This window comes from Phoxinus phoxinus, assembly GCF_949152265.1.
Source record: "Phoxinus phoxinus genome assembly, chromosome: 20".
Classification (NCBI taxonomy): domain Eukaryota; kingdom Metazoa; phylum Chordata; class Actinopteri; order Cypriniformes; family Leuciscidae; genus Phoxinus; species Phoxinus phoxinus.
Window position 1 is genome coordinate 15,760,178 of NC_136895.1, and position 20,679 is coordinate 15,780,856.

At 36.7% G+C, this 20,679-nt stretch overlaps 3 protein-coding genes across 6 annotated transcripts; all 3 read right to left on the reverse strand.

The window, feature by feature from the left end:
• Nucleotides 1–434: 434 nt before the first annotated feature.
• Nucleotides 435–19,633, reverse strand: LOC306988216 (transmembrane protease serine 9-like; the record flags this gene model as incomplete). The annotated part of the gene is made up of 14 exons (XM_079593019.1): nucleotides 19,550–19,633; nucleotides 15,641–15,742; nucleotides 15,359–15,509; nucleotides 15,038–15,179; nucleotides 14,600–14,857; nucleotides 14,408–14,523; nucleotides 13,788–13,865; nucleotides 12,439–12,571; nucleotides 11,894–12,009; nucleotides 1,500–1,627; nucleotides 1,267–1,417; nucleotides 1,038–1,176; nucleotides 693–953; nucleotides 435–593 (listed from the first exon to the last, which is right to left on the reverse strand). The coding sequence occupies exons 1-14, from the start codon at nucleotides 19,614–19,616 to the stop codon at nucleotides 435–437; spliced, it is 2,001 nt and encodes a 666-aa protein (XP_079449145.1). The 5' UTR covers nucleotides 19,617–19,633.
• LOC306988667 (cathepsin G-like) lies at nucleotides 2,774–8,431 on the reverse strand. Of its 4 annotated transcripts, none has more exons than XM_079593776.1 (8): nucleotides 8,384–8,431; nucleotides 8,149–8,223; nucleotides 8,008–8,032; nucleotides 5,666–5,735; nucleotides 5,431–5,581; nucleotides 5,202–5,340; nucleotides 4,386–4,646; nucleotides 2,774–4,292 (listed from the first exon to the last, which is right to left on the reverse strand). In XM_079593776.1, the coding sequence occupies exons 4-8, from the start codon at nucleotides 5,721–5,723 to the stop codon at nucleotides 4,143–4,145; spliced, it is 759 nt and encodes a 252-aa protein (XP_079449902.1). In that variant the 5' UTR covers nucleotides 5,724–5,735; nucleotides 8,008–8,032; nucleotides 8,149–8,223; nucleotides 8,384–8,431; the 3' UTR covers nucleotides 2,774–4,142. The 4 variants fall into 4 exon arrangements, with proteins under 4 accessions (XP_079449902.1, XP_079449901.1, XP_079449900.1 ...); XM_079593775.1 differs by having other exon boundaries at nucleotides 5,666–5,738; XM_079593774.1 differs by having other exon boundaries at nucleotides 8,008–8,036.
• LOC306988668 (mast cell protease 1A-like) lies at nucleotides 9,309–11,244 on the reverse strand. The gene is made up of 5 exons (XM_079593777.1): nucleotides 11,059–11,244; nucleotides 10,751–10,901; nucleotides 10,356–10,485; nucleotides 9,579–9,827; nucleotides 9,309–9,496 (listed from the first exon to the last, which is right to left on the reverse strand). The coding sequence occupies exons 1-5, from the start codon at nucleotides 11,111–11,113 to the stop codon at nucleotides 9,323–9,325; spliced, it is 759 nt and encodes a 252-aa protein (XP_079449903.1). The 5' UTR covers nucleotides 11,114–11,244; the 3' UTR covers nucleotides 9,309–9,322.
• Nucleotides 19,634–20,679: the final 1,046 nt, after the last annotated feature.

Here is a 20,679-nt window from a genome sequence, read left to right on the forward strand (position 1 = left end):
TCTAAGAAACAGCTAAATAAAACTGAATGACCTCTGTTCATTTTTGTTGAGAAACTTAATACACCTTGACAAATTCATTGCTTGTGTCAGGGTTATTTTAAACGAAGCTTAAAATTGAACATTTATTTTTTGAAGGAGTGTATGTGTCTTCTCAACCTTTTTTTTACCCCCAGTGCTGCATCTATTTTTGTTTAAACAGACTGTTGTGTAACTTCTAGGATGTGGTGATGGCCGTGAACTTTAGCTGTGGTTGAGTATCAAACAGCCCCTGAACGGTTTCGTTCTCTGTGAAGTGGCACTTTAGAAATAAAGAAATGCAGAGTCATTGCTTATTGAGTTTTTATTTAATTAAAAGGAAAAAATGACAGATAGCATTCACCTCATCATAAAATCGGAGTCAAACTGCACAACAATACAATTCAGTTTTAAAGGCATCAGGCGCCTCCACTGATCACCTTCTTGATCCAGACTGTGTATTTTGAAATTTGAGTGTAAATATTGGGAACATTTGGGTAGTCGCAGTGATCCTTAATGTTGAAAGAGACGATGCCCACCGCTTTCCCACTGCACACTAGCGGTCCACCTGAATCACCCTGCAAGAACAATGCATTTCAGATTGATCACCAATTGAGTTCAGAAGTAAATAGAATAGCAAATTATGAAATTTCACCCAAATATTGCTGTAGACGCACCTGACAAGCGCCACTTTTAGTCTCGTAACCCCCAGCGCACAAGACATTGTCTGGGAGTTTTACTCGCACTTTTTTCCACATCGTCTTGCAGATTGTGAAGTTGATAGTCGACACGTTTGTGACCAGGAGATCGTTTGTCAGAACGATATTATCATTTTTGGTTTTACCCCATCCAGCGACCTGGCACTTGGATTTAGGCTTCAGTGGTTTGTCTTGGATTTTGATGGTTTTCACACCTTTGGTTTTCAGCTTCTTGGACAGCTTGAATTTCACACAAGAAATATGAGGTCTTAAAGTGTAAATGTATATATTATTATTAATGTTTTTATTTATGAAATATTGTACCTTCAGAAGCATGATGTCATTGCCAGTTTTCACATTTTCGTAAGATGGGTGCCTATGTTTATGTTGCACTGCATATCTTCTCAGATTCGCCCCTTGTGGACTGATGTTGTGGGTGCCCAGGACCACAGTCATGTTGCCACTTTAACATTAACACAATTGCAGATTAGTGAACAGATTTGTTGAACACCGAACATATCCCAGTTTAACAGTAGACTAACTAAGATCTTACCTTTTATCGCAGTGTGCGGCCGTGAGCACGTAGCTCGGGTCGATCAGGAATCCTCCACAGTTGTGTTGTCCATCAATCTGAACTGATGCCATGTAAAGCATGGAGTTCTTCTTGGCTTTTTTTCCATTGATGATATCAGCTCCAAGTGTACCTAAACCAATCAAGATCCAAATTTGAGTTAACCAGAATCAGTAGTTATCATTGTATTATCAGTAAAGTAGGATTTTACTAACCGGTCAGTGTCAAGCTGGCCAAAGCCACTGAGAGCAACAGGCTGTACGCTGTAGTCATCTTGATAAGATGCTGCTGTTGAGACCACCAGTCATTTATATAGGTCTCAACCACATGACATGACACGACACTGGCACAACACATCCTGACAGACTGAGATGACACAAAATGATGAATTTGCCACCAATTGCATAGTGTGCAATATAATTTAGCTTTCCTTGAATACAAGATCTTTTCAGTATATCTTGGTAAAACTAGGCTGTAAACTAGGAGCCCACGTGATCAAGGGGTCTCTCTCTGTTCAGCGGTTTATGCAAATATTTTATGATTAATCTATTTCTACAGTACTAGTAATTACTAGTGGTACTTGGATGGAGGTTTTCAAATACCTCGTTGAGGCTGCTACCTGGTTGCCTAATCCTAATCCTAAACTTTCTCCCACACCTACAGGTAATCCTAAATTCACCTATACTGGGGACTCAGGGGGGTAATAATCTGGCGGTGGTCAGAATTCAGCACAACACCTCTCACCAGTGCTGGGAAGCGCTTGTTTTCTAAACTGGCACTTGTCACAAACAGGAACTGTTAATGCTCAAAGCCATTGGATCAGAGCGCTGTCAATCACTGAATTGCAAATAAAGCTACTTGAATCTGCATCTGTCAGTCGCTGGTTAATTGCGATGCAGTTTTTCAAACGGGAGAGACCGACAGACAAAGTCCCAGTTTTAACGATGGCTTTACTAACTTTTATGGGCCGACAGATGAAATTACCTAGCAGCCTATGAAGGACTGAGCCCGCTCTCAGATTTCATCAAAAATATCTTAATTTGTGTTTCCGAAGATGAACGAAAGTTTTACGTGGTTGGAACAACATGAGGGTGAGTAATTACTGACAGAATTTTTACTTTTGGGTGAACTAACCCTTTAACTGAAAGCAACTTGCACTGATATATATTTTTTATATATATATATATATTTTTTTTTAATATGCACACCAGTAATGTTTTTATTTTCTAAAGCGCCTTTATAAACGCCACTTAAATGCCCTAATTAAACTAAGGTCTTATCCTGGCTTAATCTAAGCCCTGTCTCTGAAACCTGGCCTTTGCTGAGTTTTAGGCACATCAAATGTCATCTTTATGGTGATCCCATCCCAAGTTTATTACGTCTGTGTATGAATACATTATTTATCTAAAGTAACCCATATTATACAAGCAGCTCATACAAAGGTTTTTCTGCATGTCTAGATTTGCCATTGTGAAAATACAGACTCAGTCATTAGCAAAACCATTTATTTTTGTCATTATTGTATGTGTAATCATAATTTGCAAAATACAGTAAGCATGAAACTCTTAATATTTTTTATTTTGTCCATCATTGAGTTGATCCAATGTGAGTTTTCACCCTCATATAAGTCGGACTGAATCACATTAAGTTTTGAGGAACAACAATTAGAATTAAAGCTGCAAGCAGCATTTATCTGGGTTCAAGCATTTAAGACTTTAAGCACATAAGCATCAAAATACATTGTTTTATTTAGCAAGAATGTAACCACCTAAATCACAGAAGGAAAATACCATTTACAGCCAATTTACCAAATACATGGGTTTTAAAGCTTTTTGACAGTTATAGCGCCACCTATGGTCCGATCTCCATAAAATGTTGCATGCTTGTTTAGAATGTTATTTCACATAAGCTCACCAATTTTTGTGAAGTTCTGAGTTTTCGTTTAGGATTTATAAGCTTTCGACTGTAATTTTGCCACGCCCATTTTCTAAATGACCCTGTTATAGCCCTCCAAATGCAAAAGTTCATCTTTTTTTTGGGATAATTATTGATCCAGAGAGTCCAGACAATTAGAATTTGTCAAATGTAAAATATGAAGATTATAATGGTATAATCCCAAAATGTTCACTTTATTTTTGTTTTGCGTATGTGCTCTTCGGTTGCAGAAATAACAACAACAACAAATTAATCTTGAAGTCGTAAAGCTAGTCGTAAAATTAAGGGAAATCTCTTCCTGGAAATGGTCTGTTCTGGCATTGATTCACCAACATTCACCTTTCATATAGACACAAATGGAGTTTTGTATAGTTCATAATCCCATGTTGCTTTGTCTAATGTGAAATAAATCATGTCAAATATTTTTATGTTTTTTTTAACATCGTTTACAATATTATGGAAGTTAATCTTGGAAATGATCTGTTAACCATGAAAGCACAAGTTAGTAACACTAATCAGCTTTACCACAGAGTGATGCTGCATTTGTGTCAAGATGGACCCCAACTCCTTTCTGCACGTCTTGACTCATTTTGAAAGTTTTCGGTGGCCGCATACGTTGTATTACCAGAACTTGTTCGATTAAGAGAACATATGTGCGTGGAAAAAATATATGGGGTTTGTTGGTTTTGTGTGCATTATGGCCAACATAGTTGAGCAGAGATCGGTTTAAAACCTAAGGAAATACAACAAATAATGAGAACGTTCCTGTTGAGTAACTAATGTGGCAGCAAATGCACTTTCTGAAGCAACCTGCCTCATTCACCAACAACATTTTTGTGACCGTCTAAGAAACAGCTAAATGAGACTGAATGACCTCAACACATCACCACCCTGCACAACAATACAATTCAGTTTTAAAGGCATCAGGCGCCTCCACTGATCACCTTCTTGATCCAGACTGTGTATTTTGAAATTTGAGTGTAAATATTGGGAACATTAGGGTTGTCACAGCGATCCAAAGATGCGATGCCCACCGCTTTCCCACTGCACACTAGCGGTCCACCTAAATCACCCTGCAATAATACGTTTGATATTGATTACAATCACATTGTTGAGTTCAGAAGAATAGACTCACAAATGATGAACTTTCACCAAAATGGAGGTACCTGACAAGCGCCACTTTTAGTCTTGGAGCCCCCAGCACACAGGATGTTTTCTGGGAGTTTTACTCGCAGTTTTTCCCACATCGTCTTGCAGATTGTGAAGTTGATAGGCGAGACGTCTGTGACCAGGAGATCGTTCACCACTTTATGCTGTTCGGTTTTACCCCATCCAGCGACCTGGCACTTGGATTTAGGCTTCAGTGGTTTGTCCTGGCTCTGGATTTTGATGGTTTTCACACCTTTGGCTTTCAGCTTCTTGTACAGCTAGAATTTCACACAAGAAAAGTGCAGTGTTCATGATTACCGTAAGTGTTACTTTTATTAAAATGTCTTACTTTATAATTAAGATACAAATGTATTATGTAATGTATTTAATGTATTATTTTTTATTATTATAATATGCTATTATTACATTCTAAAAATGCAAAATATTTAATTATAATTTTTGTATTTACTTTACAACACAATTTATTAGTGGTAGTGAAATAAAAAATATCTACATACATGAATATTATTCAATGATAAATGTATAATTAAATATGTATTATTATTTGTAATGTAATTGTAATTATGTAATGTAATTATACATTTGTAATGAAATTAATCTATTTTAATTTTAAACAAATATATTTTGTAAATATTTTATTTTAACTTTATTTTAGAATGTAATGATAAAACATTCAATAATTAATATTTTAATTATAAACAAAGTAATATAAATGTATAATTAAATTGTTTAATTGTGTTTAAATTATAACCTACTAAACATTATTATATTATAAAAAAATGTTTTCATTAAATATTAAGTATTTATTATACCTTCAGAAGCATGATGTCATTGCCAGTGTTCTGGTTTTTGTAAGATGGGTGCCTATGTTTATTTTGCACTGCATATCTTCTCAGATTCGCCCCTTGTGGACTGATGTTGTGGGTGCCCAGGACCACAGTCATGTTGCCACTTTAACATTAACACAATTGCAGATTAGTGAACAGTTTTGTTGAACACCGAACATATCCCAGTTTATCAGTAGACTAACTAAGATCTTACCTTTTATCGCAGTGTGCGGCCGTGAGCACGTAGCTCGGGTCGATCAGGAATCCTCCACAGTTGTGTTGTCCATCAATCTGAACTGATGCCATGTAAAGCATTGAGTTCTTCTTGGCTTTTTTGCCATTGATGATATCAGCTCCAAGTGTACCTAAACCAATCAAGATCCAAATTTGAGTTAACCAGAATCAGTGTATTTATCATTGTATTATCAGTAAAGTATGATTTTACTAACCAGTCAGTGTCAAGCTTGTCAAAGCCACTGAGAGCAACAGGCTGTACGCTGTAGTCATCTTGATAAGATGCTGCTGTTGAGACCACCAGTCATTTATATAGGTCTCAACCACATGACACTACACATCCTGACAGACTGAGATGATGCAAAATGCTGAATTTGCCACCTATTGCATAGTGTGCTACAAATAAGTTTAGCTTTCCTTGAATACAATATCTTCTCCAGCTAATCTTGGTTAAAAACTGGGGGAAACTCAATTTATGGGTTCCTGTGACCTTCTAGTTTGATTTAAACCTGTTTCTTTTGTAAACCCCAAAGTCATGGCTTATTGTGAATGTGTAGTAGGTAAATGGATAGTATGCTGTGAATTTGCCAGATTTTACACAGCAGAGAACGTGCAATTGCATGTGGCATTTTGTATAGGGTACAGACTAGTGTCCCATTACTTTATTTAATGCATTAGATGCACACATCCTATGTTTATTTGTTGTGCAAATATTATAAGTTCGATTTATTTCATCTAGTATAAAATTGTATCTAGTTTTAAACACATCAAATGTCTGATTTATGGTATCTTTGGCCTGTCCCAACAACTTTGAGGTGTATTCAGTCTTCCAACCCATATCTTTCTAGAAAAAAAATCACACTAATTAGAGTTTTAAACTTCATTTAGATTCCCAAATATTAGTATTGTCAAAGATGTTGACAATCAACATTTTCTAAATCTAACCCTAACCCTAACCATTTACACCTTCTTTACTCTACTCTTTGGCAAGAACAACAGTCACCTCTTTACTGGAATCAAATACAACACAGGAAGTCAAACACACATTTACTCATTCTAATGTCATTTGACTTCCAGTGGAACCAAAGATCAGACATTCTGAATAGTTTTTTTCCTTCCATTTAATGGTGAACATGGCTCATATAAAAGGCGTCACATTAAAAGTCATTATTTGCAGAAAATCTTCCCCTTCAGTGAGCTGTTGACTTGATAAACCACTCCAACCAGATAAGTGAGTCAATGGGCCTTATTTAACGATCTAAGCGCATGGTCTTAAGCGTCGGGCGCCTGAGGGCGTGTCCGAATCCACTTTTGCTAGTTTAACGACGGGGAAAATGGTCAGCGCACCCAGCGCATCTGCTCATGCGCGAGATTAAAGCTTGCAAGCAGACCATCTACGGAACAAGCCGGATTCCACCATATATTTATGTACACAATAATAATCTTTTACATTGTAATTCTTTAATTTTTAATATTTGGCATGTTTGTGTGCTGCTGCGCGTCCCTATGTGTGTAATAAGCAGAGTGTACGCATGCTGTGCAGCCGCTTATAAGCGCATATTATTAATGCTCCCTTTAAATGACAAAAAAACTTAGACTTTAGACTTGACTTTAGACTAGGTTTTTGTTGCTCAATGGTGCAGTCTATTTCAGTTGCCTCGGAAAAGCAACGCGCCAACAATGAGCCTGAACACACCTCGTTTTCAGACCAGCACTCCCCATGGACGAACAGGTGGACGTTGGCGTGGCGCAGGATGTGAAAATGATGACTGCATTGGGCTTAAACTAGCAAAAAAAACACTTGCACCATGTTTTGGACACTAAAAACCAACACTTGCAACACTTGCAACAACAGCCTGGCCCTGGACCAGATCAGTTAAATGATGGTTCTTTTTTAATAACCGCTTGGTATGATCCACAAATCGGACTGAACAGTTTATTCACAAATTGCTTAAAGGGATACTTCACCTCTGGAAAGATAAATGTGTATTTAAAATGGGTCATTTATGTAGTAGAAATGTGAAACTATTTTTGAATTTGGAGCCTTCTAGACTGAGAAAAGCCAGAAAAGGTATTTTTGGCTTATGGGAATGAAAGACAACAACTCCCAGAATGCACTTGCTTCGCTGCCCTAGGAGGCCACTTCCAAGCCACGCCTACCGGTAAGAGACCGCAGTTAAACAACAAGGCTAGGCTACTAGTGAGTCTCCGTGATGAGTCTGCCCGGGATTTTGCGACCGCCCAAAATGTCCAGGATTCGGCTTTTGCGTTCTACAGTCGCCATTCATTATGTTTACTGTGGCGAGCAGGACGAGACTGAGAAAAATTATGATTTTTGCGTCATAGGAGGATTTTTTCCAGACAAAAAATACATAAATCTCTTGTCTCAGGGGGACATGAGGGAGGAGGAAAGCATGGTAATTCAAAAATACTACATGTTTTCTACTGATACAACGCTTAATGCTAAATCCTGAAGTATCCCTTTAATGATCCGGCTACAGCAGATTTCTTAAGCACAGCTCACTGGAGGAAAGATTTTCACAGAATAATTACTCACATTTTGGCCTGTTCTTCACACAAACCTATCTTTCCACAGAAGAAAGAAAATCATATGAGTTTGCAACACATTGACAATTTTTTGGGTTAACTATTTCTTTAAAAAGCTATGCTGTAAAAATGGTATAAACATTTAATTTACCTTTCACAGTGTGCAGCTGTAGGCCCATATTTAGGAGATATTAGAAATCCTCCAAATTCATGTTTTTTTCCCGACCTGCACCAATAACGTATAATGCAAAGAATTTTGCAAAACTTTTTTTCCCATCGATTATGTCATCAAAAAATAACTATACACTCAAAAAAAAGTCCCTTTATTGGCACTAGTGCAATGTGTAAAGGTCAAGGATGACTAATTAAAAAGTAGTAATACTTACTAATGATGTGCAGTGTGAATCACAGCTGTGGCGAGCGAGCAGAATCGCAGTGAAGCGCCTTGTTGTGCTTGTGGTATGTGCAAAATGTGTCACTGCCCTTTTACTAAAAGTACAAGGTCAAGCATCCCTTCACAGCAAACCACAGTTCTGCATTTCTTGGATGTTTCTTCTGTTATTTATATATATATAATCAGATGTAAACTGTGTAAATTGTTATGTTAAAACATGGTTTCTTAGCTTAAAGGGATAATTCACCCAAACAATGATTGAATTGAACCCCATTAAAGTTATTCATTGTATGGAAAAAAGTAAGCGGGTAAATGGTGAATTTCTTTGGGTGAACTTTTCCTCTAATAAATAACACATTTTAGGTTGATTTCCCTGAAAAGTGTAAATACTGTGGCTTTGTTTGTTAAATTGCTCAATTGCTTGGAAAACCTGAACAGCCTGACATAGCAACAGTTCAACCAATGGCGTGAGTTTGAGGCTGGGCTGTTTGACCAATGACAGATAAGGAGAATGTTCTGAGAAACCTGTGTGGAAACAGTTTTATTTTTAAATAATTTCCTCAAGTTTCTCCTTGACAATTTAATGGTAGCCTACTAGTAGTCTCAGAATAGGTGTGAGCTGACATGTACATTTTCAAGTGCTTCCAGTAAGAATATACATTTTCTAATCTATTGTCTAGAGTCTAACTAATTTGCACAGTCATCAGATTTTCTATTTCAGATGTCTTTGCAAACTAGAGTGTTTCTCACAGGGTGTCTGACCACATGCGATGAGGTCGCCCCCCGACAGGAAACCAAGCTTGCTGAGAAGGGTTGAGACAATCTTTCGACCGAAAAGTGTGTCACATCTGATCAACATGTCAAATCATAAAATCATCAAAATTTTTTTACAAATACAATCAACAGAGTGTCTTGTTAGAAAATAAAATGTTTATTTATCAAGCTTTTGCTTCACACCTCCAAAAATACATTGTATCCAAGGCACAAATTTGGAAATCTTGGTGTAGACATTGGGTAATTTAGGTGAGTCACAGTTATTTGGCTCATTGAATGAAACGACACCAACTGCAACTTTGTCGCACACCAAAGGTCCTCCAGAATCACCCTGAGAAGTGGAGAAAGTAACAGAATGTGAAATAAATCGAACTGCTACACTATTTATGATGTCTCCAGAATATACTTCGTACCTGACAAAATCCTCCATGACCTCCTGCACACACCATCCTTGAAGCGGAGTACGTTTTCCCCCACTTCTGACATGCTTTTTTATCAAAGATTGTGACATCAGTCTCCATAAGTTTAGCACTCGCCGCACCATTGGTGGTTATTTTCCCCCATCCTGCAACACTGCATCGGGCCTTGGCCTTGATGTCCTTATCCTTCTTTGGAATGGAGATCCAGTTGACTTTGTCGCTCTTGTTGACCTTTATACGCAGCTACGTACATCAAGTAATTCAATCATTAATGCTGATAATACTCCTGCATCCAACACGTTGATTACGAGAAATTATTGTTCGCTTAATCAACCTAGACCTTGACATGTGGCAATTGCTAGGAGATGATCAACATTTTTTTGCTCCACCTGTGAGTGGTGATAATGTTTTGGCTCATCAGTGTGTGTTTTTTATTTATTTATTTATTTTATATAAAAAATACGAGTACTAAATGATTCATAGTAATGAATTATTATTCATTTTGCAGCCAATGTATAACCGCATGAGGCTGCAGTTTTACACCAGTTCTCCGATTATATCTGACTTTGTTCAGACCTTTTTTTTTTTTCTTTCTTTTTTGTCATTTGAAAAAACAAACAAACATAAACCAATTACAATCCCAATACAAACACATCCATATCAAATTTGTGTGCAATGTGAACAAAGCCTGAGAATTCCTCAGAATTTTGTATAGCATATAGTTATGACTAAAATAGGTCTCTAAACAATTTACCCTGAAAAGTCCTTTACCTGAAGTAGCATGATGTCATTTAGCAGACTCTTAGACTCATACCCAGGATGGATGTGGTAGAACTTGACTTCCATGCGGCTACCATCATTGTGATTATGAGCTCCAACCACGACTGTCAGGTTCTTACCTCTGTCAGGACGAGGAAGAAAACATGCGTTTTAGTGTTAAATAAGGACTGCTCAAAATTGAGTTTGGCATTTTAGGCTTGACCTGCAGTATAATTATATGAATTTAGAACCATATTGTAATAGAAAACTTGTTTAACCTAATACCACTAGGTTTGGGTACTATCATAGTATGTCATATCGAAAGTAGTCACACCAAGTGAAGACCCTTTTGCAGCAGTCTGGGAGTCTGACTCACAACGAAATTCTAACTGAACAAAAAAACTTACTCTGTAAAGCAGTGTGCAGCCGTCATGACAAACTGCTCAGACACAAGGAAGCCACCGCATTTGTGTTTGTTTTTACTCTGAACGGAGACCATGTAGGGTCTTGAATTAGGTTTGGCTTCTGTGCCGTTCACTATACCTACATCCACTGATGCTGGAAGAGAAATGAGTTTAGGTTGGTTAAATAAGAAATAGGTTTGACTAAATGTTCCTTCAGATCAATATATTGAGAGTAGTGATAGCAATGCTAAAAATGCATGACATAAAATGACAATGCAATATAGACATCTGTCTTTTTCTATCAGACTCACCTTGAAGGGTCAGATATGGTAACAGTGTGACTAGCAAAAGCGCGGAGACGATCATGATGCTGTTCTGGGAAGGTTTCTCTGGAGTGCAGAAGTCCTCTTCAGTGTTGACGGTGATATTTCATGTAAAGTGGGCTGCATGGTTTTGCCCCTTATAGTGCTCGTACTTCCTCTTTCACAGCTTCATGTGGGTCTCACTTTGCAACGAAGTGGAAAATATAGGTGTTATGTTACCGTTATTGATGGGAGTTGACTAATCTGCCACATGATGTAATCCATGCCTAATATTTCTTGTAAACTATGTTAGATGTGAGAAAGCAGGTGTGAGCTTGAAACTAACTCAGGTTAATCTAATCTCAAGATAAGGGTAATCTAACTGGTTAGATAAGACTTACTAAACTTTTGCAGGATGATATTACAACTCAAATACTGGAGGCTTTTCACTGTTTTTATTTAATTTTGACCTGTCTGAAAACAATTTTTTATTAAAAAAAAAATATAGCTATATATATAATTTGTATGATTTTTTATTTTTTTTATTTTTTTAAACAGCACAGTTCATGATATCATTCCTGTTTTGAAATATGTTTTGTTTTTATTTCTGTAAATTTTAGCTACAGTTTTGGCTGTTTCAGTTTTTCGCCCATTTATTGAGATGAGTGTATAGGCATTACTGGAAAGTTAGGGTGTTGGTGAGGTGACAATGAGAACACTTTGACTATAACTGATGCTTGCCATGTGATATTTTAATGGGTTTATAGACAAATTTAAGGGGGAAAAAATCTTCCTTGAAGTCACTTAATATTTTTTAATTTCTCTGCGGATCCATGGAAGATACGGTGAAATCTTAGTATACACATTAGGATACTCCGGTGAATTACAGCGATGAGGGTCACCAAAAGATGTGACACCAACTGCAGTGTCTCCACAAACCAAAGGACCTCCTGAATCCCCCTGTTAAGAAACACAGATCAACACGTCACTACCGAAACCAGTTCGTACATTACCAGAAGTCTGTGAATAATGTTTTGAACATACAATGCAGGATCCACCACGGCCATGTGTGCACATCATCTTTGAGACTGAGTAGAACTTTCCCCATCTATTGCTACATTCTTTGTTATTCATTAAATACACGTTTGCCTCCATTAGACGATCACTCAGTGTGCCATTAGTCGTCAGTCTTCCCCAGCCGGCAACACTACAGACAGAATCTGTTCCCACATCTTCTTTATTTGGTAGTGATATCAGTCTAACTCTGTTGTTTAGTTTGACTTTTTTCTCTAGCTGTAATTGAAAAATACAACCATTTTTAATAAACAATCTTTTATGAGACTTAAGTTTGTTGGATTATACTGTTTTTTAGGTATTACAGGTTGTTACCTTCAAAAGCATGATGTCATTCTGCATATGCCTGGATCTATATTTTAGATGCGGGATGTAGGACTTCACTCCGATGTGTTCTGATCTCTTACCCAAGTCATGAGCACCAACCACAACCGTCAGAATCATTTCTCTGTTTAAAAAGCATATTGGAAATGCGCATGTCATACGATATATTGTAGGGTTGCACTGTGGTAACAGTCAAAGGAGATTTTAATTCATAAATACTTACTTTTCCCAACAATGTGCAGCAGTCAAGACAAACTGACTTCAAATGTTGGATGTTGACGTAATTTGTTTAAATTTACTGTATTTTCTGCGTGGCAAAGTAGGCTAATTTAATTCCAATTCAACTTTTATCTGACTCCATTTTATCACAACCTTTAATTTAGGTTAGATTGACAATTGGTTGTTGGTCATTTATATAATAGTTTAGCAATACATTTGATTGCAAATGTGGCACCTCTCTATTAAGTGAGATGGGGAGTGAGACATGTGATCAGGTTGTAATTGGGCTCAAATGACTTTTCACCTAGGTTTGTTACTAGAGCAGGGTAAAAGACAAAGTGCTTATGAAAAAAGCATTTACATGGTTAATGCAACTGTGAAACACATTGTAGCCGTGTGGCGTTCACTGTAAAAAAACATATTTTCATGATTTGATATCACAACTTTTTATCTTTTGTCAAATCAACTTTGATAACTAATGTGTGAAGATAACATACTATTTTGAGTTTCTGTTTATTAAACCATATCTTCTTCATTGTATTAACTCGAATTTTGTATTACAACAAACTCAAAATTTTAAGGCAACAAGGTAACTTGCTTTTTTAAGTTAAGTTTTTACAGTGGGTTTAACTCCAGCTATATGGAGAATAGCAGAGTGTGCTACTTAGGAGATGAACACATTTAACTTTAAAACTGAGTAACAATTCCAGTTATTCATTTTTAACACAAGACATGTGGTCTAGTACACATGTAGCATCTACAACCCCTAACAAAGTGTTTTTATGGAATAAACTCAATTAGTCTGTATGTGTACACGAAATAACACAAATAACTATTGTGTGTTTTATGAAAACGACAATGTTATGAACAATTACAATTTTGAAAATGCAGACAGGTTCAATGAATTTAGATGTTAAACTATTTGATATTGGGCTGCTAGCCCACTAGCAAATGATGCTAATAGCTGAAGGCCTTGAGTGACCAGAGTTGTTAGCTCAGTAAGAGTTTTAGATGCATATGAGCTTTAGTTACTTGCAGAGTGCTGGTTTGTGTCATTAGAGTGTGATTGTCTGCGTTTTATGAAATAGGGTGGAGGTCTGCCTCTGCCCAGTGACCAGCACTTTTCCTCCATGGCCTGTTTTGTGACAGGAATTACAGAATCTGCCTCAGTTTGCCACGGTGTGGCTTTCTGAATTCTCCTGCAGATGTAGGATTTTCATGACATTCTAACACCTCACAATGCATTTGTCTGCGTGACTCATTTTTTGTTGCCCAGCTAACAACACTTTCGACTGTATTTTGTGCTGGAGAAGCAACACACATCAGCGATTGGTGTACACGCGGCCGTCAAGGAGAATTACATTGTTGCGGATATAACACCTTCAATTCCAGAATACTCCTCAAAAAGTTCGAACTAATTTTCTGCATATGTCTCAAACGATTCTTCAGTGCTCGGTTTCCGATTGAAAATCAATTCCCATCCAACAGGACTACAACCACGTAGATCACGAAGGCATTGTTTTAGTCTATTAAAGATTTCACTCTCACTGTTTTGATTCATTGACTGCACACATGTAATGGTTGTGAAATGAAGACACTTTGACTGATTGATGCTTGCCATGTGATACTTTTAATGATAAAAGTTGTGTTTTTTGGAAGAATTCAGGAAAAACTTTTCCTTTTTTATTTTCAATAAAATTACTTAACATTTCTCAAGATTTTATGTATCCATGGAAGATACGGTGAAACCTTAGTATACACATTAGGATACTCCGGTGAATTACAGTAATCAGGGTCACCGAAAGATGTGACGCCAACTGCAGTGTCTCCACAAACCAAAGGACCTCCTGAATCCCCCTGTTAAGAAACACAGATCAACACGTCACTAAAATGCCATATCACAATTAAAACTCACTTGAAAATGATAACATACTTCACAGGATCCACCGCAGCCATATGCACACATCATATGTGAGCCTAACTTTCTCTGTTTTCTTTTCCATTTTTTTTTACATGTTGCGTTATCCATTATCGTCACATTGGCCTCCATTAGACGATCACTCTCTGGACCGTTCATGTTCAGATGTCCCCAGCCCGCAACACTGCAATCAGGATCTTTTTTGTTGATGGATTCTTTCTTTGGTATTGATATCAAATTGACATGTTTGCTTGGTTGGATTTTTCTCTCTAGCTGTAATTCAAAAGCATTCGTTGTTAACGAACATATTTAATAATCTTCCAAAAGATTAAACCACAGTTTAGTATATTGTTTTCTCAGTTAATGTACAGAAGACCTTAAGGTGAATTTTTATTGATTTATTTTATTCTTTGATTATGTTTTTCAGCAACTTTAACAAGTGTAGATATTTACCTGCAAAAGCATAATGTCATTCTTAATGTCCGGATACTTGAAGTCCGGATGCTTGATGTAGGACTTTACTTCGATGTGGTCTGAACCCTCATTCCTGTTTTTTAGGTTATGTGCACCAACCACAGCTGTCAGGATTTCATTTCTTTTGAAAGAAAGTAGTATTATTTCTCATAGTTTTATGCATTCTTTTATAAAAGCATATTGCGCATACTGATTTGATAACAAAAGTCTGTAAACTATATACTACTGGCATTTCATAAAAAAAAAAAACTTCAGAAATAATCAATCACTATTGTAGTTCAGACTAAACAAAAGTCGTACTTCTTTCGGCAATGTGCAGCAGTCAAGACAAACTGATCAGAAATGAGGAATCCACCGCAGATATGGAGGCAGTTCTTCTGAAGAGAAACCATGTAAGGTCTGGAGTGAGGTTTGGCTTCTGTGCCGTTCACTATACCCACATTCACATGAGCTGTGAGAGATAGTGCTATTAGTTGACATATTCACCAGACAAGAAACATATGAGGCATCAGCAAAAGAGACCATACTGACATGATCGAACTAGTGATAAATCAATATGCAGTTCAGTTCAGTCAGTCTCACCAGTGAAGGTCAGCTGTGGCAGCAGAGCGGTCAGCAGGAGCAGAGAGATGATGATGGTGGTCATGATGAAGAAGACGATCTGTGAGTTCTCATGATAAAACACTGTAGAAATATAAGGGTGGGTGGAGACATTGATCTGACCACAAGCCTTTTTTTCTTCAGTTTGTGGATGAGTAAATATTGTTCTAATCAGTTTGATCTCATTTTCAGGTCACAGATGGTTTGGCCGAGATCTAGAAGTATTAAGCAGGTCAGCATACATATTGTTACTTGAATATTTTACAATTCATAACCTTAAATATCAGTATAAATTGATGGAGAACCAACATAATAACCCAGGTGGTGAGGAAAGAGAACTGTTTCTCACAGACTGATTACGTGTTTCCACAGGTATCAACATCGCAAATCGAATTAATTACACTACCGTGTTAGGCAGTAAATTACAAAACAAACACTGCTGTGAGTGTGTTTCTAATGCAACGGCTGAGGGAGTGACAGCAAATTCCACATCATTCTCTCTAATTCTCTCTGACTGCTTTGACCAATCTCTCCATATTTTCCCCCTCTTTCGAAAAGTCTAATGGAGCAAATGGGAATATAACATTAACCGCAATAGAAGTTTATCCAACTATGGTGACTTCTGCTTCTGAGAACAATGGAGATGTGAAAAGGCTCCATTTAGAAGTCAGATTTAGAAAGCTGGGGATGTTGACCTCTGGTGTTGAGTTGAGGGAATTGCAGAGGTAGATGAAGTAGGATGGATGGCAAACTTGTTCAGAATAATATTCAGTTGAAACTGAATAAACAATTTATCTTACACTTCAGCTTTGTAAGATCTGAAACATTGCAAACAGAATGAAAGACTCAGAGGCGAGAAAGATTCCCAAAATCTGTTCCTCATTCCTCTTAAATGTAATGTCTGAGTTGTGTTTTTAATTGTTCATCCAAAAATGAAAATTAGCCCATTATTTGCTCACCCTGAACCTATCCTAGGTGTAAATGACATTCTTATGTTAGACGAATACGATAGGAGTCATATTAAAAATGTCCTGGCTCCTACAAGCCTTATAATAGGAGTCAATGGGTATATTTTTTTGGCAGTCCATCAAAGCGCATTTCCACACAAATTCACCAAGTTAACCCTTGTGCATTGTTCAAATTCACTACCCTTTCATTATGTTCGTGGATGAAAACAGCCACTACTTTAAACTGCTGTAAAAATTGATCAGATACATTTTTTTTTTACTTTTTTTTTGCATAAATCTATTAATCAACCTCAGTCCTGTTCAAAACTACTAAATGTTTTTTAAAAATTCAAGATTTTTACTCTTTAATTGCCAAATTCATAAATTATGTCAATGATTTTGGGGGGGGAAATCATTTTTTTCATCCTTTTTTTTTTTGCACAGGCCTATCTAAAGGGTTAATGGTGCCACCTGGTTATCAACAGTAAAAATTACAAATTTTACCTCTTCCCAACAGGAAAAACCACCAACAATAAAAAATACATGATTATATGGTGTCATAGCTTTGCAATCAAAAAATTTGGTTATAATGGAAGTCAATGGGGCAAAAACAGCCACGAACAGTAAATGAGGGAGAAAAAGTTCAAATCTGATGCTGCACAAAAACTAACAATGCATCAAAACCAATGTTATTTCTAATCTTTGACATGTCCAAGACTGTGATAAAAGGTAAAAAAAAAAAAAATCCAGTCCACAATCACATCTTATATTGAAAATAAGTCATTTTGTGTGTTTTTTCCCCCCCAAATCAGTGACATAATTTATGAATTTGGCAATTAAAGAGTTAAAATCCTGAATTTTTTTAAAAAAACATTTAGTAGTTTTGATCAGGACTGAGGTTGATTAATAGATTTATGCAAAAAAAATATTTAAAAATATTTATCTGATCAATTTTTACAGCAGTTTAAAGTAGTGGCTGTTTTCAGCCACGAACATAACGAAAGGGTAGTGAATTTGCCTACAGTGTACTGTTGAGTTTTTGAAAATTTTCAAAGCATTTTCCCAAAATATGTGTCAAAATAAGATTTGTCACCAAAAATCATTCCATTTGCTGAAACACGGAGAAAGTGATGGCCAAATTAAGACTCAAAAATAACCCATAGTGGATGAAAACATCCCCAACAGCACATAAGGGTTAAATGAAAACAGAAAAAAAGCTGCTTGGTTTGAAAGTGAAGTGTGAGCAGTGCTACAGTACATACATCAATACACTATACTGACAATAGACAATGGACCTTTTTGTCTAAAAAAATTATTTAATGTGTCCTTTACCGTAAACTGTAACCATTTTCACATACAGTGTCCCAAATGTGGACACTTACCCTACACTTAAAAAATGCATTATATATGTCTTTGCATTATATTACAAAATATCAAACCCAGCAGCATTTATTTATACCCAACAAGTGTTGCTTTACCTTTAGAAGCATGATGTCATTGCCCATCTTAATAGACACTACTATGGGGCCAGTTTTATTTTTTTTAGGAGAGTATATTTACCCATATACTTATTTACGATATTTATTTATTATTTAAAATATTTTTCAATAATATTTAATGCTTTATCTGTAATAATTCTTTTTGGTCTTCCAACATAATTTATCTTTGAAATAAACTGTATAGTTGCAATATGTTTTTTTGTCTTCTTATGTGTAATATTTACATAGGCCTATAATATTGTAATATTTATGTGTCCTGTTTATGCTGCTGTAACGCCTAAATTTCCTCTTGGGGATAAATAAAGTTTTATTATATATCATCATCAAGTCTTTGAATCACGACACCAACTGCAACTTTGTCGCACACCAAAGGTCCTCCAGAATCACCCTGAGAAGTGGAGAAAGTAACAGGCTGGGAATAAAATTGAACTGCTACACTATTTATGATGTCTCCAGAATGGTACCTGAAAAAATCCTCCATGACCTCTGGAGACATCACTGTCTGTCTGAATTAATGCATTCCATCACTTGCAAAATGAACATTCAGTCCTATAAATCAGATTTGAAACCGAATTGGATTTGAACAATAGGGGATTAGGACATTCAGGATATTTTTCTCTTACTCAAAATTTTTAGTACATGGTTAAGTTTTTCCCTGAAAAATCTTGCTCAGTCATTTACCTGAAGTAGCATTGATGTCATTTAGCAGACACCCAGGCTGGATGTGGTAGAACTTGACATTCATGTGGCTAGAACCATGATTGTGATCATGAGCTCCAACCACAACTGTCCACTTGTGGTTGGAGCCTCTGCAGGGCAAGCATGTAAAAAAATAAGCCGATCAGATTCCGCTCCCCTTCTGAATATAGAAGTAGGAAGGGGATCTTATTATAATATTACCGGCCCTTCAACTGCACGTTTCCACCCACGGCGCCACCATTTGGTTTTTCACAAGCAACAACAGTAGCCGCGTTTCCATTACCGTTCAAATTGCGAAAATTGAAATTGCGAATTTAAGATACACTCAATGGAAAAACGTCAATTTCGCAAAAACTCCCATTTATCGCAAAAAATGTTTTTAGGCTCGCACGAGGTGGTTTTTCAGGCAATTAGAAAAATAAATATTTTGCAAAACTGCAATGGAAAGGTCGCATTTACAGGTCACCTGACTTAGAAGGCGCGGTGTGTTCGGACAGAATACGAGACAGAGTTCTTTATTACATTCATAAAAGACAAAAGAATTACAGGAATACTGGATTCTAAACCTCAAAGAAATGCCATAATCAAGAGCTTGAAGCAGAACCACAGAAACCGAAAATTCTCGGGTAAGCAGCATGTGTCCAAATTTCAATCTTAACCGTTCTATTTCATCAGAAACGATCTGAAACCAGGGCTTTAAATGTAAAATACCGAACTTGTCCTTTAAAAACTATAATCAATCTCACCAGTGAAGGTCAGCTGTGGCAGCAGAGAGGCCAGCAGGAGCAGAGAGATGATGATGATGATGGTCATGATGAAGAAGAAGACGATTGTGCTGAGCTCTCACTGGATATACAAGTATAAATATACTTTAAAGGTGGGTGGAGCTGACGGTTAATTACATTTGGAAATATATATTGTAGTATGAGCAACATGATAATAAAGTGGTGATCTTGTAAATCCTTGCGGTTTCAATGAAGCCACAGATGGTTTGGATGATAAGAATTAAGAATATTTAGAATAGAATATTATAATATTTTACAGATCATAACCGTATATATTATATGTATGTATATATATATATATATATATATATATATATATATATATATATATATATATATATATATATATATATATAATCAGTAACCTTCATAAATGTTAGTTTACAAACATATTTGAACTACAAAATGTGCTTTGTACCTTTTAACATGGCAAACATAACATTGGCTTTCATGAACCACAGCAAACACTTAACATGTACAGGTATAAACACTGATCAGTCTCAACATTAAAACTACCTGCCTAATATTTTCTAGTTCCCCTTGTGAGATTAGCAGCCGATCCTTTAACGCCTGCTAAAGTCTGGCCTCCATGATTGATCAGTTTTGTTGGTCCCGCACATCCCATAAATTCGAAATTGGATTCAGATCTGGGGATTTTGGAGGCCAAGGCAACACCTTGAACTGTTTCTCATACCATTCCTGGTCCATTTTTGCAGTATGGCATGGTGAAAGAGGCCACTGCCATCAGGGAACACTTTTGCCATGAAGGGGTGTATGTGGACCGCAACAATCTTTAGATAGTTGTACATGTCAAAGAAAAATTGCCCAGAGCATAACACTGCCTCCTCCTTCTCTTCTTCTTCTACACACACACACACACACACACACACACCCCCCACACACACACCTGATCAAAAAGAAAACAATTCATTAGAAGAAGGTGGCCTGGCACCTTCTTCCATTGCGCCATAGTCCAGTTCTGATGCTGACATGACCGTTGTCATATTTAGATTTTTCATATTTAGGCGAATTTCAGAAATATTTATATCCAGACGATGTGACACCAACTGCAGTTTTCCCACAAGACAAAG